At 41.1% G+C, this 24,924-nt stretch overlaps 1 protein-coding gene across 1 annotated transcript in view; it reads left to right on the forward strand.

Moving 5' to 3' along the window:
- The window catches only part of HIVEP2 (HIVEP zinc finger 2), a 181,597-nt gene that overhangs the window by 139,114 nt on the left and 17,559 nt on the right, over nt 1–24,924 (forward strand). The window contains exons 3-5 of the mRNA XM_081094204.1: nt 13,798–13,891; nt 17,616–17,660; nt 18,344–23,898. Of these exons, the coding sequence (XP_080950330.1) occupies nt 18,730–23,898 (5,169 nt within the window). The 5' untranslated portion in view covers nt 13,798–13,891; nt 17,616–17,660; nt 18,344–18,729. The remainder of the gene's footprint in view (nt 1–13,797; nt 13,892–17,615; nt 17,661–18,343; nt 23,899–24,924) is intronic.

Below are 24,924 nucleotides of genomic sequence, written 5' to 3' on the forward strand. Positions count from 1 at the left end.
AGCGTGAATATGATGGGAACCAAAAGTAGGAATAGTACTTGAAACTAGAAATGACGTTAGTGATCAAAATATATGCTAAGAAGGCCTGGGTATTTCCTAGAGCAGTGGTTCTCAACCTTGGCTGCACATTAGAATCACCTAGGAATCTTTTTAAAATCCTGATTTCTGGGCCTCATCCTCTGGAAATTCTGTTTCTTTGTTACTAATGTTGTGGCCCCAGCCCATAACAAAGAAACAGAATTTCCAGAGGATGAGGCCCAGAAATCAGGATTTTAAAAAGATTCCCAGGTGATTCTAATGTGCAGCCAAGGTTGAGAACCACTGTCCTAGAGGGAGGCTCGGAATAAACACCTTAGCTTTCCAGCAGCCAACCTAAATGGGGACACTTAAAAGTTTTCAAATGTCGGACCTATAAAGCCAGTTTTCAGTTAGAATAAAATTATTCTTTTTAAAAATATATTTTTATTGATTTCAGAGAGGGAGAGAGGGAGATAGAAACATCAGTGATGAGAGAGAATCATTGATCTGCTGCCTCCTGCACATCCCACACTGGGGATCAAGCCCACAACTCAGGCATGTGCTCTTGACTGGAATCGAACCTGGGACCCTTCAGTCCGCAGGTGGACACTCTGTATCCACTCAGCCAAACCAGCTAGGGCTAGAATAAAATTATTCTTGATATTGACACACCAGATAAATTTCTCCCATGAGGATTAATTTTAAATAGACAATTAAAAATTGTATACCACACGGCTCCTTTTTAATGCTAAATAAGCTAAAATAGATATATTACCTTGTCCATAGTAGCAATCAATGCATATTTTGATAAACATTGAATTGGGGGTAGTGGGCTTGCCGGGGTCCAACCCCAGCAGGTCCAGGGATCCCCAAAGGTGTGGATGGAGTTGGCGAAGACTATCCACCCTCTTCCTATGGTGGAGTCCTATCCATCCCGAGTGCGGGGCGCTTACCTAGGGGTCCCTGTTCAGGCGCCAGATGCCGGGGTCCAACCCCAGCAGGTCCAGGGGTTCCCAAAGGCGTAGACGGAGTCGGCGAAGAAGGAAGGACACGGAGACAGTGTTCAGTTGATCAGAAGCCTAGCCAGGATCTCCAGCCAGGATCTCCAGCCAAGTTCTGGTCTGGATCTCCAGAGAGGTTCTGCTTAGGATCTCCAGCCAGGTTCTGTGTCCATGTTCTCTTGCTAGGTTCTCCAGGTTCTCCAGCCAGGTTCTGTAGCCAGGTTCCCTCACTAGGTTCTCCAGCCAGGTTCTGTCCAGGTTCTCCAGCCAGGTTCAGTCACCAGGTTCTAGTCAGGTTCCCTTGCCATGTTCTATCCAGGTTCTGTAGCCAGGTTCTGTCTCTAGGTTCTTCGGCCAGGTTCTCTCGCTAGGTTCTGTCTCTAGGTTCTGTTGCCAGTTTCTGTCCAGGATCTTTTGCCATGTTCTCTCCAGCGAAGTTCTTCTGTCTCTAGGTTCTGGGTAGGTTCTGTCTTCTAAGTTCTGTCTTCCAAGTTCTGTGTTCTTACATCTGTATTTATACCAGTTGATTCCAATCCTATCAATCTCTATTCCAAAGGTTAGGGCATTTCTTATCTCCATTCCAGAGAGTAAAGATTATGTAGCTTAAGCATGATTGTTCGTAGTTAGTGATTAATTACCCGCCTGGCACTTAGTTAAGAGGTTTTATTCCCTCCCTAACTTCAGGGGAAAATCCCTACCTGGGGAAACAACCTTTCTCAGAGACCTTGGTTAAAACACATAGTGCCAAGAAGGTGAGCAAACATATTAAGAACAGTATGCCATATATGCCAGGTCCTTTGAAACAGCAAGGATGGACCGGCTCCCGGCAGGGGTAGTGGGCTGAATGTGGTATAGAATCATCAACCATTTTCTTTGATAAATTATTCGCTAAAACACTGAAAAAAATCACCTTGCTCACTAATGATACCATAAAAAGTGAATATTCAGGCCATCAGTAAATATTTTAGTGTTGATAGAATTTAGCACAGCATGACTATTACAGTGTCTTCCTTGGTGTAGTAATATAGAATTATGAGATACAATATCTTTAATTATTGTAATTTCTTCCCCCACAGGAGTCCCCCTTCATCCCATTATCTTTAAAAAACAAACAAACAAACAAAAAAACACCAGTAGACATCCTGGTTACAACAACCATGATTGGGAGAAATTACTGTTTTTATTTCTGAGTGAAGAAAAAAAGGGTAAAAAAGATTAAATAAATTGTCCAAGATTATACAGATCCAAGGTATTAGAACCAGTACAGGAGTATGGATTTCCTGACTCAAAATCCAATATTCTTTTCTTTGCACCTTTTCTTCCTCATTCCAACAATTTTATGTCCTTTGCAAAATTGTGTTAAATTATTATATTAGTCTTCTCAGTCTGCCGTTTTAAAAAAGCCACGGACTTGGTGGTTTAACAGAAAAGTATTTCTCATAGTCCCATTCTGAAACCTAACTTGGCTTTCCGGCGGCCACCACCTCACTGTGTGCTCACACAGCCTCTTCCTCGTGTGCATGTAGAGGGAGAAAGTGAGCGAGAGCTCTCTGAGGTCTCTACTTATGAAGATACTAAACCTGTGCGATCAGATCACCACCCTTATGACCTCATTAAACATAAGTTACTTACTTAGAGCCCCATCCAAATATAGCCATATTGGGGGCTAGGGCATCATATCTGAATTTTGGGAGAACACAAACATTCAGCCCATATCAATTATGAGAAAAATTCATGTCGAGGAATGCAACCAGGCACTCCTTCCTCATTCCTGTGCCTGGGGTGTAGGTGAGGCTCTCAACCTAGATATAAGGGCTTAGGTTAGTTCTAAGCCAGGCTTGAGTGAACCATTGTCATCTTGTACAGTTGCCTCAAACTCTAAGTTGGCTCTATATCCTGGTATTATCTGGAATTGTAGTGACCAAGGCCTAGGCTAAATCTCTGAGGGCAGCTATAACCCATAATAATAACAACCACAATAATACTTGAATAATCGCCATGTACCAGTTACTTTCGGCTAAGTGTTTTGGGTTCTTTGAATTTAATATGTTTTATTGAAGTCTCACAATTGAATGAGATTGATAAGTGATATTTGATATTGTTACTTCCTTTATACTAAGAGTTCATGGTCACGTAGCTGGTGAATGCTTGATTCCTGATTTATGTAAACCTAGGTGCTTTAAATACTACCCCATTCTGCCCTTCAAGTTAGCAAGTAGGCCAGGGTCTTGATAGTCAGTGAGGTAAATGTGCTCTAAGACTGCAAAAGATAGGAATATTCATGAGCAAACCCAAGGGATAGCTTTTTATATCTCGTGAGCCATTGATGTCAGCGTTGTCCTACTTGTCTTCACCATCACTGAGAGCAGAGGCAGAAGTTTGTGGCTGAAGCATTGCCCTGATGCTTCAAGTTCTAATCCAGGAGTCATCTTTCATTTTCCCTGGTTTTCTATTATCTTCACATTTCTATGTTTGGAATAAGTAAAGCACATAGACTCAGTATCACATGTCACTGGTCTTTAGCAATTAAAATGACCATTCCAATCAATAAGGAGACAGGAAAGAAAGCGTGAGAAATTGGAGAGTCCAAGTTAAATCAATAGTTTATTGTTCACATTTTGGGTAAAGAGATGTAAGCCCTAACTCTCAATTGTTTAATTACTGTGTTGAACTGAGATCCTTAACAAAAGGTAAAGTGGTTGGATGTTTAAACTTATTATTTGGTTACAAAAAATACATACTTCTGTTTTGTGTGTTTTTTTCTACGTAAGTGTATAGCATTTAAAATGTATGAAAAGTTTCCTTTTGTGTTTGGTAGCTGAAAATGTTCTAGAAATTCTAAAATGAATCCTTTTTGCGATTGGGGTTGCTCAAGTTTTCTGAAGTCCACTTACATGAGTCACTTAGATCCGATGGGTTTCAGTATCCCTGACTGTTGGGTATGGTGTTGGACTTGACTAGATCCCTTACAAGCTCCATGTCTGAAGATATATGATGCTCTTTCTCAGTCATTAAGCCAAAAGAGTGTTTTCCCAGGTTCTGGACATACACACATGGTATATTCACATTCATTTCTTAGTTCATTGATTCATGTATTCACATTTATGTTATTCATTCAATCACTCAGCTGACAAGTATCTGTTGACTTTCTACTCTGCCAGCCATTGTCTTATGTCCTATGTGACATTCAGTTGGCTTTTTAACTTTCAATATAGTTCGTGTGTGATGAATATAAGTAGTTAATTCAGTAAGGTAAGGAATCTGTATTTTGGATATTAACTAAGAGTTTGATCTTCTAAGACTTAGTAACATTTCTAAAATTAGTGTAGATCACTGTTTACATTTATAGTAAAAAGGAAACCTCTGCAACTATGCTTCAAAGAATATTTATACAGGATATAAAGATTTTTTAAATTGTCTTAAATGTACTGGTTTATAATTCATTATCTATAGAGTTTTATTTAAAAAACAGGTAAATTTATATATTTTATTGTATTATTTGATATGATAATATATTATTTGCATATATTTATCAACTTAGATAAATTTTGCAAATATTCTTTTTATTTATTTATTTTTTCAATATGTTTTTGTTGAGTTTTAGGGAGATAGGAAAGGAGAGGGTGAGAGAAACATCAATGATGAGAGAATCATTGATCCGCTGCCTCCTGCATACCCCATACTAGGGATCAAGCCCCCAACCCAGGCATGTGTCCTGATCCAGAATCAAACCAGTGACCTCTTGGTTCCTGGATCAGTGCTCAACCTCTGAGCCACACCCGACCAGGCAACAAATATCCTTTTTAAGTAGCACAATAAGAATAGCGTTCTACCTAAAACTGTTAAATGCATTAATTACTCAGGGCAATGACTGTTTAAACTCATCAGGCCCCTCAATTAATTCTAGCCCCTTTGCTCAATTAATTCAGAACATCTTAAGGGAACTTCTGAATTTATTTTCTATTGAAAAGGTTATCTTGCTTTATTATTTATTTCTTCCTTTCATTCTAAAACAGAAAATTTTTCATTCTTTCTTCTGAAACTGATCCTTTAATCTATATTTTTGAGTTCTCTTTTCTTTCTCACTTTTACAAGAGGTTTTTACTAATTATAACTTGTATCTTTTCCCTCTTAACTTCAAGCTTTCTTTTTCTTAAAACAAATGTCCTCTCAATTTGATTCTTTTTCAGGCTAAACATTTGCAGAAGCTGGCCCGAAAAGGGGATGGAAAGAGATGAGATATAAGCATAAACTTTCTAATGTGTCTCTATGACTGTGGCAGTCATTTGCTTAGAACTTCTGGTGGCTCTCATTATGAACCAAATCAAGCCACCTCCTTTCTTCCTCAACCCTAACTCAAGTTGCCTGAGTATGCTGAATGTTTTAATCACACTGACTGTTTCTTCAACATCCCCTGCTGCTCTTTATTGCAGGATATGTTCACATTAAATGCTTTTCCTCTGCATTTCTAGTTGCCAAATCCTAGCCTTCTTTCAAGATCTAAAATAGTGTTTCTTAAATGAAGTATTCCCAAGCAACCTCTTGTTTCACTTGTTTTTGAACTCCCATTTATGCCTCTATTGCTTTTACAGCTTATTGTTTATATGATTTTTCACCCATTAACAGGCATGAATTATATCTTATTTATATTTTAGTTTCATGTGTGTGCATTATTCTCAAGTCCTAGTTGGTGTCATTGAAATTGACTTAAATTGCATATATTTATATTTAATTACATATAAACTTATACAAATGTATACATTTGGTAAATGAGACAATAATATCTGGATTCAAACTCAAATAAAAATGAAATTTGCATATTAATAATATTTGACTTGATTTCGTTAATATATGAGCTTTGGAAAAGATGTGATTTGAATGAGTGAATGGACCAATAGATGGAATTCTGAATTGTCTAACAGAGTTTGTCCAGTGGGATCTTATAAACACCTGCTGGAAATGAGTATTTTTCTAGCCTTAAACTTTGTAGGCAATGATATAGTCCAAGATGAGTCTGAAAATATGAATGCCATTCAGAGTTTATCAGTATGCCAGGGAGTCCCTGAATAACCAGGAAGCACAGGTAATTATACAGCTTTTCTGGTTATTTCATTTGGGTAAAGTATGGCTTCCATTTGAACTACCTATTGGGCCTTTCCTGGTTGTTCAAGCCCTGTTTGATCATATGCTTTCTAAAACTCTGACAATAACTGATGTTCAGGTTATTTGCTGTGTGCTAACTTTATGTCCATTTCTAAAGTCTGGAAGGATAGTACCCTGTAATTTATTTATTCTTTGTGCTGCACCAGTCCTGGGCCAGTGTTGAATCAAGATTTTCTCTTTGATTTACTAAGGTTGTATGCCTCTTCACTGGCAGGCATACTGGTCAGTTTCCCGACTTTGTTAAAATTTTTAACAGAGGAGGAGAACCAAGATGGCGGCATAGGTTAACGCTGGAGTTTGCTGCTTTGAACAACTACTTCAAAAGTAAAACTAAAAGACAGAACGGACATCACCCAAAACCACTGGAACGCTGGCTGAGTGGAAGTCCTACAACTAGGAGGAAAGAGAAACGCATACGGACACTCAGAGGAGGCGCAGTGCTGAAGTCAAATTCTGAGGTGCGGAGTGCGAGGAGCGGGCTGGCGGCAGAGGGCGAGGTTGGCGTTTTCAATTGGGAGGGAGTCGCAGACTCTGAGCTCCAGATCCGGGCGAGTCTTTAGGGACCCAGACTCAAGCGGGAGAAGCGGGACTGCCTGGTTTTGGTCAGAGCGAGTGCAGCTTTCTCTCTGAGCTTTGCAGCGGGTGCTGGGACTCAGAGAGGCAGAGCCCCTGGGGACAGGATTGAGAGTCGCCATAACTGCTCTCTCAGGCCCACCCTGTTGATCCTGTGCGACCCGCCCTGCCCAAGCCCTGCACAGAGGCATTTGCCGGATAGCCTCAGGCAAAGGCCAGATTAGCACCTCCCTAGAGGACAGAAGTTCTCTCACTGCAGACACAGCTGATTCTCATAGCCACTTGGCCTGGAGGTCAAACCCTCCCTGGAATTAGCTACAACAATCAAGATTTAACTATAAAACCACGAACAAAGACCACTAGGGGGTGCACCAAGGAAGCATAACAAAATGCGGAGACAAAGAAACAGGACAAAATTGTCAATGGAAGATATAGAGTTCAGAACCCCACTTTTAAGGTCTCTCAAGAACTGTTTAGAAGCCGCCGATAAACTTAATGAGATCTACAAGAAAACTAATGAGACCCTCGATGTTATATTGGGGAACCAACTAGAAATTAAGCATACACTGACTGAAATAAAGAATATTATACAGACTCCCGACAGCAGAACAGAGGAGCGCAAGAATCAAGTCAATGATTGAAATGCGAGGAAGCAAAAAACACCCAACCGGAAAAGCAAAATGAAAAAAGAATCCAAAAATGTGAGGATAGTGTAAGGAGCCTCTGGGACAGCTTCAGGCGTACCAACATCAGAATTATAGGGGTGCCAGAAGATGAGAGAGAGCAAGATATTGAAAACTTATTTGAAGAAATAATGACAGAAAACTTCCCTCACCTGGTGAAAGAAATGGACTTACAGGTCCAAGAAGCGCGGAGAACCCCAAACAAAAGGAATCCAAAGAGGACCACACCAACACACATCATAATTAAAATGCCAAGAGCAAAAGATAAAGAGAGAATCTTAAAAACAGCAAGAGAAAGAAACTCAGTTACCTACAAGGGAATACCCATACGACTGTCAGCTGATTTCTCAACAGAAACTTTGCAGGCCAGGAGGGAGTGGCAAGAAATATTCAAAGTGATGAATACCAAGAACCTACAACCAAGATTACTTTATCCAGCAAAGCTATCATTCAGAATTGAAGGTCAGATAAAGAGCTTCACAGATAAGGAAAAGCTAAAGGAGTTCATCACCACCAAACCAGGATTATATGAAATGCTGAAAGGTATCCTTTAAGAAGAGGAAGAGGAAGAAAAAGGTAAAGATACAAAATATGAACAACAAATATGCATCTATCAACAAGTGAATCTAAGAATCGAGTGAATAAATAATCCGATGAACAGAATGAACTGGTGATTATAATAGAATCAGGGACATAGAAAGGGAATGGACTGACTATTCTTGCGGGGGAAAGGGGTGTGGGAGATGCGGGAAGAGACTGGACAAAAATCGTGCACCTATGGATGAGGACAGTGGGTGGGGAGTGAGGGCGGATGGTGGGGCGGGAACTGGGAGGAGGGGAGTAATGGGGGAAAAAAGAGGAACAAATGTAATAATCTGAACAATAAAGATTTAATTAAAAAAAAAATTTTTAACAGAGGAGAAAGAATTGATGATTTCAGAAGCTCAGTTATTACAGGTGGTTATGCCTGTCTGGTTAGATTATTTGTCATAGGCCTCACCTTGATTTCTTTTTGAAGGACATTTATTGTGTGCAGGCCTACTGTAGGAAGACTGAGGGCAGTTCTTTTTCATCACATCTGAGAGTTACTCGTAGCATGAAGTAAGGAATGCAGTCCAAGTTTTCAGCTGTGCTTTTATTGCTTGTTGTATTATTTGCATTGATGTGGGAGGCGCTCTTTTCTAAGAGATGGATTTTTCTTCAGACAAGGTCAGCCTGTTTTGTGTATTCTTATGAATATAATACACATTTGATGATTTGATTTCTCTATTTTCTTTGTTTACATAATCCAAAGTTAACTTTGGCCTTTCTTTATGCTAATTTGGCATATCCAGGAGTAAAAGAAAAATTGGAGAAAGAATCATGACCTGGAGCAACCAAAATAATAAACATAAGCACTTAAAAGATAAAACATGAGAAAACAATACTTTGGAGTTAGGACTTAGTTATGGCATATTTCTCATTAGGTAGTAGTCAAATATCCCTCCTTTGGTCTTCTCCTCCAGATATTTAATTAACGAGTAAATATTTAGGATAGCTTCGCAAGATGTAGTTATTTACCTGCCACAATAGCATTAAGGGATAGAGTAGAGGGAATTGAAAGGAAGGAAAATAAAAATAAAAATAAAAATGGGAATGTAAAAATAAAGATGTATCACAAATGAGAAAACAGAAAATATTTTTAATTATATGAAACATCTAATTGGCCTTGACTTTTTGCAAAAACAAGACAGCTTACATCATTCTGCAGAACTAGTGCCTGTGGAGATGGGGTGACCAGGTGATCACCTCCGTGGTAAATTCTGGATATTATGATCCAAAGTGTTTGCCTCTATTGACTGTCAATGGAAGAACTGCCCTTGCTTTGGAGATGATCTCATGACTTGACTTAAAATATTTACTTTAAAAAGTTTTTAATTATTTGAGCATAAAAAAGCTTGATAATGGAAAATAGGTTATGCTGAAAAATGGTAGAGAATGAAATAGTTTTGTTTTGGATACTAAATAATTTATTGCTTGTAGAAATTGATTGCTTTGACAGCTAATTTTGCTACCATGTACTCATTTTTGAAAAATTAAAAATTTCATTGTATTAAAATTTTCATTTTATTTTCTATAAAAATGGACGAACAGTTCAAAAGAGCACAGGTTTTAGCTACTGTTATTTTCTTTGATTAGCTTTAAAGTATGGATGATAAATGTCTTGCTTATCTTAAGTTCAATATCATTTATTATTCATTTTTCATTCCTTTACTCAATCAGTGCCTACAATAAGGCCAGGTTAATAAGCTTTAAATAAAAGGAAGTAGGCCTGGCGGATGTGGCTCAGGGGTCGAGCCACCTACCAAGTGTCTCTTACCTTACCATTCTAGACATTGCAAAGTGGATCGATGGGCCAATTTAGAACCTTTTTTCTTTTCCTTTTTCTTTTTTTGGTGGAATTGATAAAGTGTATCTTGAGCACTGATTTATTTTTCAGTACCCACCTTTACCTACTACTTTTAAATCTCTTCTACTATATTCTATAAAATAAAAATAGCTCTTCTCTAATGTATGAAGAGTAGCATTCATTCCTTTATATGTAATACTTAAACACTTCTTTTAACCAAGAAACATGGATCACATCTTGTTTCCAGCTCCTATGCCATTTTTCATAGAGTTATGCAAATAATTATTATTTTTAATTGTGACAACTCTCATCTAAAGTGTAACTGGTTTATCTTATCAGCACTTCTATTAAAATTATTATCTAGTGTGTATTTGTTTAACTTCAGAAAAAAATAAGAATGACTGAAGGTACTTATATTTGCATGAGAAGTTTGCTAATGAGACTTCAATATCTTGCAAGATTCATCAAAAAGTCATATTAAATTATTAAACCATAACTTGTCTTAAAATAATTTGAAGTAATAAAGACTTAAAATAATAAAGCACACTGCCAACAATGGATAGTTTAAAAATCTCTCTTTCTGCCTGCCTATCATCTATCCATCTATCTAATCATAGCTCAATATAACCTCTGACCCTTGCTTAGCTTAGTGATTTAGTGATAATAACCTTTAAGCATCCAAGAATAAATATCTAATGCCAAGAATTTTTTTCTAAAGTAGAAAGGCTGAGAAGCCACTGAGAGAGAAACAATAATACTTGAACTTTTCAAGTGTTTGTTACAAATAGGAGATAGAGGGTTGGAAAATATTTTTAAGGAACTCTTCCACAAACCTACAGGTAACAGAAGACTCAGTCTGTATGTTGTTATTAAATTGAAAGGTAATTTTCACCTCACACTGAGGAATGGATTTTAAATGACTGGGGATATTTAACAAGATCTGTTTACACTATTTCCTGAAAACTTGTTAGTTTTATTGACTATTAAATTTTCATTGCATGGTGATTTTTTTGAATCTAATAAGCTAGAAGTAAAGTTAAAGAAATGAAAATCTCTTCTCTTTCTTTTGTTCCATTGTTAAATAGTGTACTGTGTGAACTGTTGATTTCTATGAAACAGAAGCATGAGTTGTCATTCCACATTCTCAGGAGCTGTTGGGGGAAATACTTTTCTTTTATTTTGTTAGAGAAACTAAGGCACAAAAACTCATCTAAAACTAATGCATAAATACTTTTCTGAAATGATGATTATCACCATGTCTTTATTATATAGTACCAATAATTACCCCCCTTGGAGAGGCCATTACTGATTCCAATTTGCAACAAAATGATTTGTGCAAAATCTCAGAAATTGTTGTCATATCTCTCATGTTAATATTGTCTAAATACACATATGTAATACCTTAAACAATATAATAAAATAAAATATTGTCTAAATCTTTGCTTTAAAATCACACTAATTACCTGGAAGTTTCTATGAGGTAAAATATAAGGACATCATTATCACTGTTTTTTTTTTTAAGTTCATTAAGGGAAAATCAGACATTGACAAAGTCATGAGTTGTAAGTCATATGACAGAAACAAATTCTGGATCCTCTTTTGAGTGAAAAGGATTTTTTGTATTCTAAAATTCCAGAAATAATCCTTGCCAGTGTTTCTCAGTGGTTAGAGCATCAGCCAGCACACCGAAGTGTCGAGGGTTTGATTCCCCTCATAGGCAAGTACCTGGGTTGTGGACTTGTTCCCCACCCCCAGTCAGGGTGCTTTTGGGAAGCAACCACTTGATGTGTCTCTCCCCACTCCCTCTCCCTGTCCCTTTCACATTCTCTAAAAACAAAAATCAATGGAAAAAATATCCTCTAGTAAGGATATAAAAAATAAAATTCCAGATACATGTGCACGTTGTGAGACAAGTGTTTTCTGTTGCCAGTAACCAGAGCCCTGGAGAGTAGGGCTAGAAAAGCAGACTCAGAACTGAAAACGTCGCCCTGTCACCACTTGTATGGGGGGTACTCACCTGCTCTGCTTTGCCTGTGGAACTTGTTAGTGGGAATGATGATTTCTGGGTTAGGGAATGGTTGGGAGCCTGTCTATAGTTGCTCCACAGTTAGAAGTTGTGGGCTAGCATCCTGAGAATTATGTTCTCCATTTCCCTTCTTACTCCTTAGTTCAGTGACTATAGGATTGCCAATCATAGGTAGTGACTCAATAGTGCAAGTTATGGTTCCATATATAGAGCCCTATTTATAGAATCTTGGCCCATTTTTGTCCTGGTGAATTTTGCTCAGAGTGTAAAGTAGCTCGGTGACTTATTTGTTTTCTGAAGGATGCCATGCTTTGCTTTAGCTTAGAGTCATATTGCCAACGTGTAATTGTGGTGTGTATTTTTTAAGTTTCATAACTTGATTTTTTTTTTCCAAAAAAGAGGTGCTACTTGGTTTGTTAAAAATATACCTATAGTTAATTATTTATTATCTTATGGAACATATATGTCCTTTCTTTCTCTTTTTTTAGGACACTGCCACTATTCCCTTGGTGTTTAATCAATCATGCTCTTTGGTTCGATGAAGCTTTCAGTTTTGAAAATAGTAGAGCTTGTCAAGTGTCATTTTAAGTGCCAGCAAATGGTTGATTTGAGGCAAGAAGAACAAAGTGTGAGAAAGAAAATAAATCTAGCATTCGCTTAATAATTTGCCCTTTGCAGAAACACAATCTTATCTGACCACCCACATTCATCTGGTTGCTGATGTGGTTCTTGCTTCAATTGCAGAAGCTATTTTTGCACCTTTTGTGTCTTTTGAGGAACTGAGTGGGCCTGCTTGCTTATAATGATTCATGTCTCAATGTGTACAGGGTGTCCCAAAGTGCTACTGCAGTGATGAGCAGAATGGAGGGGGACAATTAAGCAAGCTTCTTCCTTTAAGCACTTTGAATGTTCTCATGAACTGGTACTAGATTAAGGCCCATTTTAGTTGTCATGTATTGATGCTTTAGTCCTTCCTATGAGACAGTAGCTTTTCTGGAAGAAAGAGCAATATTTTTAAAAAATGAGAAAAGCCCAGTCAGCATGGATCAGTGGTTGAGCATTGACCTATGAACCAGAAGGTCACCGTTCAAACATTCCTGGTTGGGACATATGCCCAGGTTGCAGGTTTGACCCCCGGTGTGGGTGTGCAGGAGGCAGATATCAATGATTCTCTCTCTTATTATTGATGTTTCTATCTCTCTATCCCTCTCCCTTCCTCTCTGAAATCAATAAAAAAATATATTTTTAAAAGAGCAAATATACAATAACCATCTAGGGGAGTTTAAAACATTTATATAGGCCTTTCATACTTGGTGCTAAACCATCTTAAGATGCTTAACTGATTAATCTGTTTGGATTAAATAGTATGAGTGACCTTCCATGCCTTTCTTTGGGTCAGACTTGGATAAATATTAATTCTAAGTATGAGAAAGTCCCTTTCTTTGCTACTTACTAGGGTTTGTTAAGTATCAGGATTTTACTTTGGTTGGTTTTGGCTTCCTATTTTAGAAATTAATTTTAGCACAGAACATAACATTGCTGATGTAAACTATAGAAAAGAATTTGCTACAAGGACCTGAGACTTCATCCTGTGGAGTTTAGTTTTGTGAGAATCTCAGCTATAGTGCAGAATTGTATCCTGGACTCTGGTGGCATAATTTCTATGTTAACTTTTAACTCTAGCCTTATTTTCTTAACGGCCTCCACTTTTGTTGTTACTGCAACTTCTCTTTTAATACAAGTAATAATTCCAAAGATTTAAACTATATTAAAAGACAGGAATTTTTTTCCTTAGGGAAAAAAGTAAGTCTTCTTGAGAGATCCAGTTCAATTCTTCCCCCTGCCCCCCTCAGGGAAGGCAGTTTCTGTGAGTAAAGAATAAGCATTCCTATTGAGTTCACTACAAGTGTCATCATTGTTTAAACCTTCTTGTTCATCTTTTAGATTCCCAGAAGTTGTGCATGAGTTGCTGTGGGAGAACTGGAACTGTGGAAGGCAAAGACAGTTGTGATGCAGTTTGGTGATATGAGGATAACAGGTTAAAAACTAAAATTTATTCTTTAATTCTATTGTTTTTACATTTAACTTAAAAAGCAGTTTGGCTATGTTGCATCCATATATAAACTTACTTTGTCATAAATCTGGGGGAATGATGTATATGCTATTTAGAGAGAAAAGTGTCATGAAGATTAGGTTTGACTTTATTTTGTTTTTCATGAGAGACTAGGTTTAATTATAATTTTTGAATGAGATAGCTTCATGTAGGAGAATTTCTTTCTGGCAAAGTTTATTTTCATGTCAAATTCGACTTAGTAGTAACTCCTAATTACTTTTGCTTTATAATGGGAAAACATTTCACTAGAAAAACAAAATTGCAGATGTAAAAATATTGCAAAAAATGTATGACAAAATATGAAGATTTGCAAGCCACAGTCAAATAATAATATTTTTTCTTTTCTCCAAAAGTTATCTGAATTGCTTGGCAGGGTTTTACGAAATATCCAGTATCTTCCTCATATTGGTGACTTGCTCATTTTAGGGAGAACTGGGTTGTTATGGGAATTTTTGCTAATAAAAGAAGCATTTGTAATGACTTTGGCTCTCAGGAAGGTGCCTTTTTTAATCCTTCTGAGGAAATAAGTCTGAATTCAGCAGGACTCTGGCACTGGTCACAGTTTTTAATAGATCCTTTTCCCCCTCATATGTGGCAGTGACTTGTGGGCTATCATTGTTAAAGCAACGGTGCTCTGAGATACTCATCTATTTCTTAAAATATTTTGTGATTGATCTCTGGCATTTGAAAAGCAAATGTGCAGAAATGGCCTCTAAAATTTTGTTCACTAATTATCATAAGACCTATGTTTGTTTACAAGTGAAATGGTAACACTGAATTCTCACACACAAAAAAGAGACCAAATAACCATTTTAATTTTTCTAAATGTTTCAGTATTAAAATATTGGAAGTATTGAAGTGGTGTCTGTGGCCAGTCATTTTATACCAGATGTTATTATTTAATGCTCACTTGACTTTTGCCACCACTCAAGTAATGATTAATTTCCTGAGGTGAAGTTTTTTTTCTAAGATAGTGTTTTTCTAAGCAAAAGATCCCAGATTGACAACCCTGGACACTGTGGGCCTTTATTCATCTGCAGAGCGAGCCTGCCTTCCTGCCAATCCCACCCAGCCGCTATCCTGAGGAGACCTCTGTCCGGGTCTGTACGGGAGGCTGCTCTGTGCCTTTCCTTTCAGGGCCTGTGTGAGGAAATGATTGAACTGCTTGCCAAACTGGTTTGAGTGGGACTGTGAAGAGGGGCCGAAGGACAGGGCACACTTTTAGGAAATTGGCAACTCTTCCATGAAGTATATCATTTTCTTTTCTTTCTTTCTTTTTTTTTTTTTAAATGCTTTTATTGATTTCTGTGAAGAAGGGAGAGGGGGAGAGAGAGATAGAAACATCAATGATGAGAGAGAATCATTGATTGGCTGCCTCCTGCACAACCCCCTTTGGGGATCAAGCCTGCAACCCAGGCCTGTGCCCTGACCAGGAATTGGACCATGACCTCCTGGTTCATAGGTCAACGCTCAACCACTGAGCCATGCCAGCTGGGCTCATTTTCTTTTCCTTTGCTCAGTCCCTTTAGTTCCATTACCACTGAAGTAGCCATGCAGAGGGTAGTATCTTTTTCATCACTACCTCTCTGAAAAATGTGCTGAGCCTGCTAGATACCGCCTGTCTTTACTGACTGGTGGACTCCTATGGGCTGGAGCACCTTCCACAGAAAACCCAAAAGTCATATCCTCTGGCAAAACATCTTACTCCTCCCGTAGCACTCAAAGACATTCGGGAAAATTTTAAATGGGAATGTGAAACCATGTTTGGAATACCTCTTCTTTGTTGGCGATGAGTGCCAAAAATGACTTCGCATGGGTTTGGTTACCATAAAAAGAAATCGCAGAGAATGAAATGATAGCTGGCTGTTTTCATGTGAGGATTGCTTTCATACTGCTTTTCTTTTAAACATATCAGATGAGTGGGGAAACTGGAAATTTACTTTTAACATGCAATGAGAGATGAAAAGTGAAATGAATCTAGGTAGAGATAGCTAACCACATTACTGTAGGTCTTTGCAGCACTAGGGAGCTCCATATTGAGAAATTAAACTAAAACTGCAGGTGCGTATAAAGGTACATTTGATGGCTTGTGATGATATTAATAAGGTCCAAAGAAACTGTTTCCTAGCCTATAAGCATCTTCACACACTTAAGTAATGAAATACAAGCTTGGGAATTTATACCATTGTTGGTAGAGGTAGATTACTAAGTAAAAAGTTTCACCTCACAAAAAAATGACAAATGTCATTATCAAATCTTGGATTAAACTTTGAAAGCCTTATGGTTTTGAGGTTGAATTTTTCTTTCCTAAATGTAAGTTGAGGAAAGCAGTAAAGAGACGTTGAACACTCCCAGCTCCTGCTTGGTGAAGCGACAGTCATGCATCTGTGAACACAATGTACATGGCAGAGGGTTTTTTTGTTGGTTGGTTTGTTTTTTTAAGTTTCCAAGAGAAAGCAATTGTAGACAAGAGATTAATGAAAAAATCCCCATTTTTCATGGTTAATGAATATGATCAGTAAGTTCCCCAAAGGACTCATCACTCATTTTCTCTCCTACTTAACCTTTTTCTATATGTCTCAGCAGGAAGGAAACTGATTTTATGGGTAACAGTTTGTTGGTGATGGAGAGAATATCCTCAAATATGTTTAAAATCTAATGTAAAAGGTTCCTGTGAAATAGGAATGATTTCCATTTCCTGAGTAATATTCTTAAGCCTTTTACTGAAGTGCAAATTTAGACACTGCAACTCAGATGAATGTAGACCAGAGGTACCCCCAGAACTGCCGGGACCTCCAGCTCAGAAACACACAGAGCTTTTCCTGAACGTCCAGGAGAAGGGAACATGGCTGGGGGGACCATCTGATTTTGTGATCAAATGGAAGGACATATTAGGTAGGAATCTTAGAAATTTAAAATGAAGAGATTTTTCTGACAGAGGCTATTTGCATAATTGAGTCAATGTGGTTTTTACTGGGATCAAAGTTTTGAATTTTAAAAATGTTCTGGATAATAAATTATATTGGATACACAGTAAACAACAGCATGTTTTCTTCCTTTGATAAGCACTGCCACATTGCCTACCCAACAAATCTCTCAGCTTTCATCATAACTGGTAAAATTGAGCATTGAGGTTCTCAGAATCCTCTGGGTACTACATTGACCATTGGCTTATGAAAGTTGAATATCACTTAAAATTTACTGGTTTCTCAGTTGTCAAGTTCTCACAGTCATCTGAAGGACTCCTTTACTTGCTTGTGATGTAAATTTCCTAAAAAGGAAATGTATTCTTTTAAATGTTCAAACCTCTAGGTTCATAAAAACCCCTACTATTCTCCACTTTTTACTATCTAAGGGATTGGAACCAGGCTAATTGTGTCAAAAACTAAATTTTTTTCATATAATTTTATATCTTAGAAAAGGTTACTCTGAAGTTTTTATAACTTCTCTTTGAAATATTTTTGGACACCATGTCAATATAAGGTTTACTGCTTTAATGCACTGTATTCTAAAAAGTTACTTGCTTTTATTCTTTAGGCACATAGCCGTGTGAGTTCTATAGATAATGAACTTTAAATTGACATTTGTTTGCAGCAGTGTTGTGGTCTAATGGGACAATCTTTCCTAACTGCATTTATTTTCTACACAGGAAGCATCAAGACAATCATGCCCATGAGAACTCCAATCCATTCAGGTAATCATTACCTTTTTAAACAGTTCCAAAAATATGATTTGTCTCCCACATTATGAACATTTTATAGTTATTTATTTGTCTTGACTTACCTGCTTTTTCTAAAGTTCTGTGACAATCTTTGATTCTTATAGACTTCATCTAACTCTAATTCACTGTTTTTAAGCTATAACTATATCTATATTATATATTATATATTGTTATATATTTATACATATGTATAGTGTTATATTAAATATTTATAAATATACATTTTATATTAATCTATAAAATACATCTACATTGAGAAATATGTACACCAGCATACAAGAACTTGGTTAGAAATAGCTATAAATTTATATTAATGGAGGCTTTAAACATTTTTATGATTTCATAAATAATATTTATCAAAATTTTTCTTTAAATTCTTTTCTAACCAAAATTAAGGTGTATTTAAAAGAATGACCACAATTCAAGCATTGAAGAGATTTATGCTTATGACTTAATGCTAAGTTTCCTATTAATATCTTTTAATTGTGGAAATTATGTAGCAGCCATAAAAAGAATTTATTAAAGTGAAAGTCATTTTCAATTTATGCAATTTCAGTCTGGATATTTAGGAATGATTTTGTGTTGGTTTTTTTTTGTTTGTTTGTTTTTACTTGATAACTGTTTTGACAATCTCTTTGTATTTCTTTTTCCCCCAGATCATTTTATCTTAGTGAAACTGACAATTGAACTTTGCTCTAGTTGATGGGCAAAATTTCTCCTAGACTATTCACCATCCCAATTTCATCCTAGTTGAAAATATTCAAATGCCATAAGAAATTTTTAGAGATTTACATTAGCTTTTGGATGGACTTTGCTACAATGGAGAGAACTGTGTTATAGCCCTGGTCCAAGGACATTACCATTTATTGCCCATAGACTGTGGGGTGAGGGTGAAAGTCTCCAAAGAAAAGGAGCATTTGGCAAGTTTGCAGACACCCTGGAACATGGAAGCAAGCAAGCTTTGAAACGCACAGCTTTGGTGACACTCCATGAGTCTGCAGGGCTTTCACGCAAATTAGCCCTTAAGATCTTGTGTAACAAAATGGACACTGGGGACACAGCTCTAGGACAAAAAGCTACCTCAAGGTCTGGAGAAACTGATAAAGCGTCAGGTAGATGGAGACAGGAGCAATCAGCTGTTATTAAGATGAGCACTTTTGGCAGTCAAGAAGGACAGCGGCAACCACAAATAGATCCGGAGCAAATCGCAAACACAGCATCAGCACAACTCTTCGGTTCTGGGAAACTGGCCTCCCCTAGCGAGGTGGCCCAGCACGTCACAGAGAAGCAATACCCACTGCACCGTCCGAGTCCTTACTCATGCCAACATTCACTCTCCTTCCCTCAGCACTCAGTGCCACAGGGTGTCATGCACAGCAACAAGCCACATCAGAGCCTCGAAGGCCCTCCGTGGCTTTTCCCTGGCCCTTTGCCATCTGTTGCCTCTGAGGACTTATTTCCTTTTCCCATCCATGGCCACAGTGGTGGTTATCCGAGAAAAAAGATTTCAAGTTTGAACCCTGCTTTTAGCCAATACTCCCAGAAAAGTATCGAACAGTCAGAAGATGCTCACAAGAAGGAGCACAAACCCAAGAAGCCCGGCAAGTACATTTGCCCTTACTGCAGCAGGGCATGTGCCAAACCCAGCGTGCTGAAAAAGCACATCAGGTCCCATACCGGGGAGCGGCCCTATCCATGTATACCGTGTGGCTTCTCTTTCAAGACAAAGAGCAATTTGTACAAGCACAGGAAGTCGCATGCCCATGCAATTAAGGCAGGCTTGGTCCCTTTCACAGAGTCAGCTGTCTCTAAATTGGACCTAGAGGCTGGTTTTATTGATGTAGAAGCAGAAATACATTCAGATGGTGAGCAGAGTACAGACACCGATGAGGAGAGTTCTTTATTCGTTGAGGCTTCTGACAAAATGAGTCCGGGCCCACCCCTCCCTTTGGACATTGCCAGCAGAGGGGGCTACCACGGGTCATTGGAAGAGTCACTGGGAGGCCCCATGAAGGTGCCGATTCTGATTATTCCTAAAAGCGGGCTTCCTTTGCCTAATGAAAGCTCTCAGTATATTGGCTCTGATATGCTCCCCAATCTGTCTTTAAATACTAAGGCTGATGACTCTCACACGGTGAAACAGAAACTTGCACTCAGGCTGTCAGAGAAGAAAGGACAAGATTCTGAGCCATCGCTAAACCTTCTGAGCCCGCACAGTAAAGGAAGCACTGACTCTGGTTATTTTTCTCGCTCAGAAAGTGCAGAGCAGCAGATAAGCCCCCCAAACACAAACGCGAAGTCTTATGAAGAAATCATCTTTGGAAAATACGGTCGGCTTAGTCCCAGAAACACACTCAGTGTTACAACCACAAGTCAGGAGCGCGCCACGATGGGTAGGAAGGGGATGATGGAGCCATTACCTCACGTCAACACCAGGTTAGACGTCACGATGTTTGAAGATCCTGCTTCACAGCTGATCCCCAGCAAAGGAGAGATGGATCCCAGTCAGACGAGCATGCTGAAATCCACTAAATTCAACCATGAGTCCAGACAATCCCAGGCTATCCCATCTGTCAGGAATGAAGGAAAACTTTACCCTGCAAACTTCCAAGGCAGCAACCCGGTTCTCTTAGAAGCTCCTGTGGACTCTTCACCCCTAATTCGAAGCAACTCGATGCCAACTTCTTCAGCAACGAATCTAAGTGTCCCCCCTTCTTTGAGAGGAAGCCACTCGTTCGATGAGAGGATGACGGGTTCCGATGACGTGTTCTACCCAGGGACCGTGGGAATCCCCCCTCAGCGCATGCTCCGCAGGCAAGCTGCGTTCGAGCTGCCTTCGGTCCAGGAGGGGCACGTGGAGGCGGAGCACCACGGCAGGATGCTGAAGAGCATCTCAGGTTCATCCTTGAAGGAGAAGAAACCGATTCCCGGGGACAGGGGAGGCTATGACTACGACGTCGGCCGGAAAGCTTACAAGAAGTGGGACGACTCTGAAACACCAAAGCCAAGCTACAGGGACATGCCCGGCGGGAGCTCCCTAAGGCACGGCGGAGAGTATTTCGCGGATCCCTCGGGGCCGTCGCAGGGCGTGCCAAGCATGTTCGGAACCACGTGTGAAAACAGGAAGCGCCGGAAGGAGAAGAGTGTGGGAGACGAGGAGGACACCCCCATGATCTGCAGCAGCGTGGTCAGCGCGCCCATGGGCCTCATGGCTGCAGAGTACGACCCCAAGGTGCAGGTGCAGGAAGGCGCGCGAAGCGGCTTCGCCCTGGCTGGGCACGAGGGCGCTCCCCACGGCCACGCCGAGCGCTTTGACCCGGGTCGGCCCCACCTGCCAGCGGGAGGAAGCCCGTCTCTCGGGTCAGAGGAGTTACCTGCAGCCACTGATCCAGAAAAGGTGTCAGACCTCGGGGGCAAGAAGCCCCCGGGGAACGTGATTTCTGTGATCCAGCACACCAACTCTCTGAGCCGACCCAATTCCTTCGAAAGGTCCGAGTCGTCCGAGCTGGTGGCCAGCGCCCAGGAGAAGGCCTCTTCGCCGTCGGAGGCCGGTGACAGCGAGGTTTCCGAGGCCCCGGTGAGTCCCGAGTGGGCTCCCCCCGGGGACGGCGCGGAAAGTGGGGGGAAGCCGTCCCCGGGCCAGCAGGCGCCCCCGCAGGCCTACCACGCGCAGCCCCGGCTGGTCCGCCAGCACAACATCCAGGTTCCGGAGATCCGCGTGACGGAGGAGCCCGATAAGCCGGACAAGGAGAAGGAAGCGCAGAGCAAGGAGCCGGAGAAGCCGGTGGAGGAATTTCAGTGGCCGCAGCGGAGCGAGACGCTGTCCCAGCTGCCCGCCGAGAAGCTGCCGCCCAAGAAGAAGCGGCTGCGCCTGGCGGACATGGAGCACTCCTCCGGGGAGTCCAGCTTCGAGTCCACGGGCACCGGCCTCTCTCGTAGCCCCAGCCAGGAAAGCAACCTGTCCCATAGCTCCAGCTTCTCCATGTCTTTCGAGAGGGAAGACGCCATGAAGCTTGCCGCCCCGGGGAAGCAGGATGAGTTTGGGAAGCATTCGGAGTTCCTGACGGTCCCCCCTGGTTCCTACTCGCTGTCTGTGCCCGGCCACCACCACCAGAAAGAGATGCGGCGCTGCTCCTCCGAGCAGATGCCTTGCCCGCACCCAACGGAAGTCCCAGAAATTCGGAGCAAATCCTTTGATTATGGGAACCTGTCCCACGCTCCGGGGGCCGGGGCGCCGGCCTCCACGTTATCCCCGTCCCGGGAGAGGAAGAAGTGCTTCCTGGTGCGGCAGGCTTCCTTCAGCGGCTCTCCCGAGATCGCCCAGGGCGAGGCGGGCGCGGACCTGGGCGTGAAGCAGGAGCAGATGGAGCACCTGCACGCCGGCCTGAGGTCCACGTGGCCCCACGCCCCGTCCTCTGTGCTGCCCCCTCTCCAGGCAGAGGACCCAGGGAAGCAGCTGGTGGGTCCTTGTGCCCAGCTGAGCTCAGGGCCACTGCACCTGGCCCAGCCACAGCTCATGCACATGGACAGCCAAGAAGCTCTGAGGAATCCCCTGCTACAACCAACATCCTATCTGACAAGCAAGCACTTGTCTGAACAGCCACATGTATTTCCACACCAAGAGACCATCCCGTTTTCTCCCATCCAGAATGCCTTGTTTCAGTTCCAGTATCCAACCGTCTGCATGGTTCACTTACCCGCTCCGCAGCCTCCTTGGTGGCAGGCCCATTTCCCACCTCCCCTGGCGCCACACCCTCCGAAGAGCTACGGCAAGCCTCCTTTCCAGGCAGAAATCCATCCTAGCTACCCCCTGGAGCACGCCGCAGAGCACCCTGGAAAGAAAGCCGCTGATTATGCGCACACAAAGGAGCAAGCTTACCCGTGTTACTCAGGAACATCAGGCCTACACTCAAAGAACCTCCTTCCAAAGTTTCCATCGGACCAGAGCACCACGTCAGTGGATACTCCCTCCGAGCAGGTTCTTCAAGAAGATTTCACCTCGGCAGCGGCTGGGCCTTGGCAGTCCTTACCGGGAACAGTGGTTCCTGTTAGGATCCAGACCCACGTCCCGTCCTATGGGAGTGTCATGTACACAAGCATCTCTCAGATACTTGGGCAGAACAGTCCTGCGATTGTCATATGCAAAGTCGACGAGAATATGACCCAGAGAACACTGGTAACCAATGCGGCCATGCAAGGGATAGGGTTTAACATTGCCCAGGTGTTGGGGCAGCATGCAGGCCTGGAAAAATACCCCATCTGGAAAGTACCTCAAACCTTACCCCTCGGCTTAGAATCCTCAATCCCCTTGTGCTTACCTTCCACCTCGGACAGTGCCGCCTCCCTGGGAGGGAGCAAGCGGATGCTCTCTCCAGCCAGCAGCTTAGAACTCTTCATGGAAACGAAGCAGCAGAAAAGGGTCAAGGAAGAAAAGATGTACGGACAGATTGTGGAGGAGCTCAGTGCTGTGGAGCTAACCAACTCAGATATCAAAAAGGATCTCTCCCGCCCGCAGAAACCCCAGCTGGTTCGACAAGGCTGTGCTTCTGAGCCAAAGGACGGCTTGCAGTCGGGGTCATCTTCCTTCTCCTCTCTGTCCCCCTCCTCATCTCAAGACCATCCCTCTGCCAGCGCGCCCTTGAGGGAGCCATTCCCTCCCAGCTCCAGGGCACCCTCTCTCTCGCAGAAGTCCAGTGGGCCTTCTGAGAGCAAAGAGTCCTCAGATGAATTAGATATTGATGAGACAGCCTCCGATATGAGCTTGAGCCCACAGAGTTCCTCATTGCCGCTGGGAGACAGTCAGCTCGAAGAGCAGGGAAGGGGCCAGAAGCTGCCCGTTGGCATGCTGGTCCACATGGCCTCCGGCCCAAGCAGGAAAGTAGCAAACTCAACACTTCTTTTCACCGATGTGGCAGATTTCCAGCAGATTCTTCAGTTCCCCAGTCTGCGGACAACAACTACTGTGAGTTGGTGCTTCTTGAATTATACAAAACCCAATTATGTGCAACAGGCCACCTTCAAATCCTCGGTTTATGCTTCATGGTGCATTAGTTCCTGTAATCCAAACCCATCAGGATTGAATACCAAGACCACTCTGGCTCTTCTGAGGTCCAAGCAAAAAATCACCGCAGAAATTTATACTCTGGCTGCTATGCACAGGCCTGGAACCGGCAAGCTGACGTCATCGAGTGCTTGGAAGCAGTTCGCTCAGGTAATGGATGTTGTTCTGAAAGCATTCTGCATTGTGGATTTGATTGCTGAGCAGAATACATAGTGAAGGGCATTCTAAAAATTGCAAATAAAATGAAGGTTTGAGTTGGGGGAGTCCTGTGCAGCATTAGGCTTGGCCCTGAGTAAGAGAAACCATTGGTGTGAGCTCAGTTATAAGCATCCCAGGAAAAGTCCAAACCACAAGTATCCCCTCCACCCAAGTGCCAGGAAATTCTACCTCCGAGACTGATTCCTTTGGGTTCTTCTCCCTTCTGACTTGTGTTAATGACCTAGCACAGTGGTTGGCAAACTGCAGCTCACAAGCCACATGCGGCTCTTTGGCCCCTTGAGTGTGGCTCTTCCTAAGCCTTAGGAGTACCCTAATTAAGTTAATAACAATGTACCTACCTATATAGTTTAAGTTTAAAAAATTTGGCTCTCAAAAGAAATTTCAATCGTTGTACTGTTGATATTTGGCTCTGTTGACTAATGAGTTTGCCTACCACTGACCTAGCAGATTGACTTTTCTTTTCATGCGAGGAATTCAGGAAATTGTGAAATGGGGGCATAGAGCAGGGAGTGGAAGGAGCGATCAAACAGCAGATGGACAGGTTGTCAGAACTGAACTTTGCAAACTTCGGAGCACTGGTTCCCACTGACAATATTTGTTACTAAAATTTCTTTTCTATGTATTTCTCTCAAATCTCATTTTCCCAAGTGACTAGCTGGTTTGTTTAAAGAATGAACAATGAATGCCTTACATGTGAAATTACAAAAAAAAATTATTAACAACGGACATTTGGGAATTTAATGCTAAATTATTAAAGAAGTACATAGGGGTTTTAAATATTTTAGTTATTTCAGTTACCATTTCCCTTCATTAAGTTTTGAAAATATCTCCTTAATTAATAAAGATAGCTTTAATTGCTACTTCGGAATATAAAACTTGTTTTTAAAGTTTTTCTTAGTGCTCCACAGTATAAGTACCAAAGGAGTGTTTTTTAAAAATATGTTTTTATTGATTGCA

This window comes from Myotis nattereri (assembly GCF_964212035.1).
Source record: "Myotis nattereri genome assembly, chromosome: 6".
Lineage (NCBI taxonomy): Eukaryota > Metazoa > Chordata > Mammalia > Chiroptera > Vespertilionidae > Myotis > Myotis nattereri.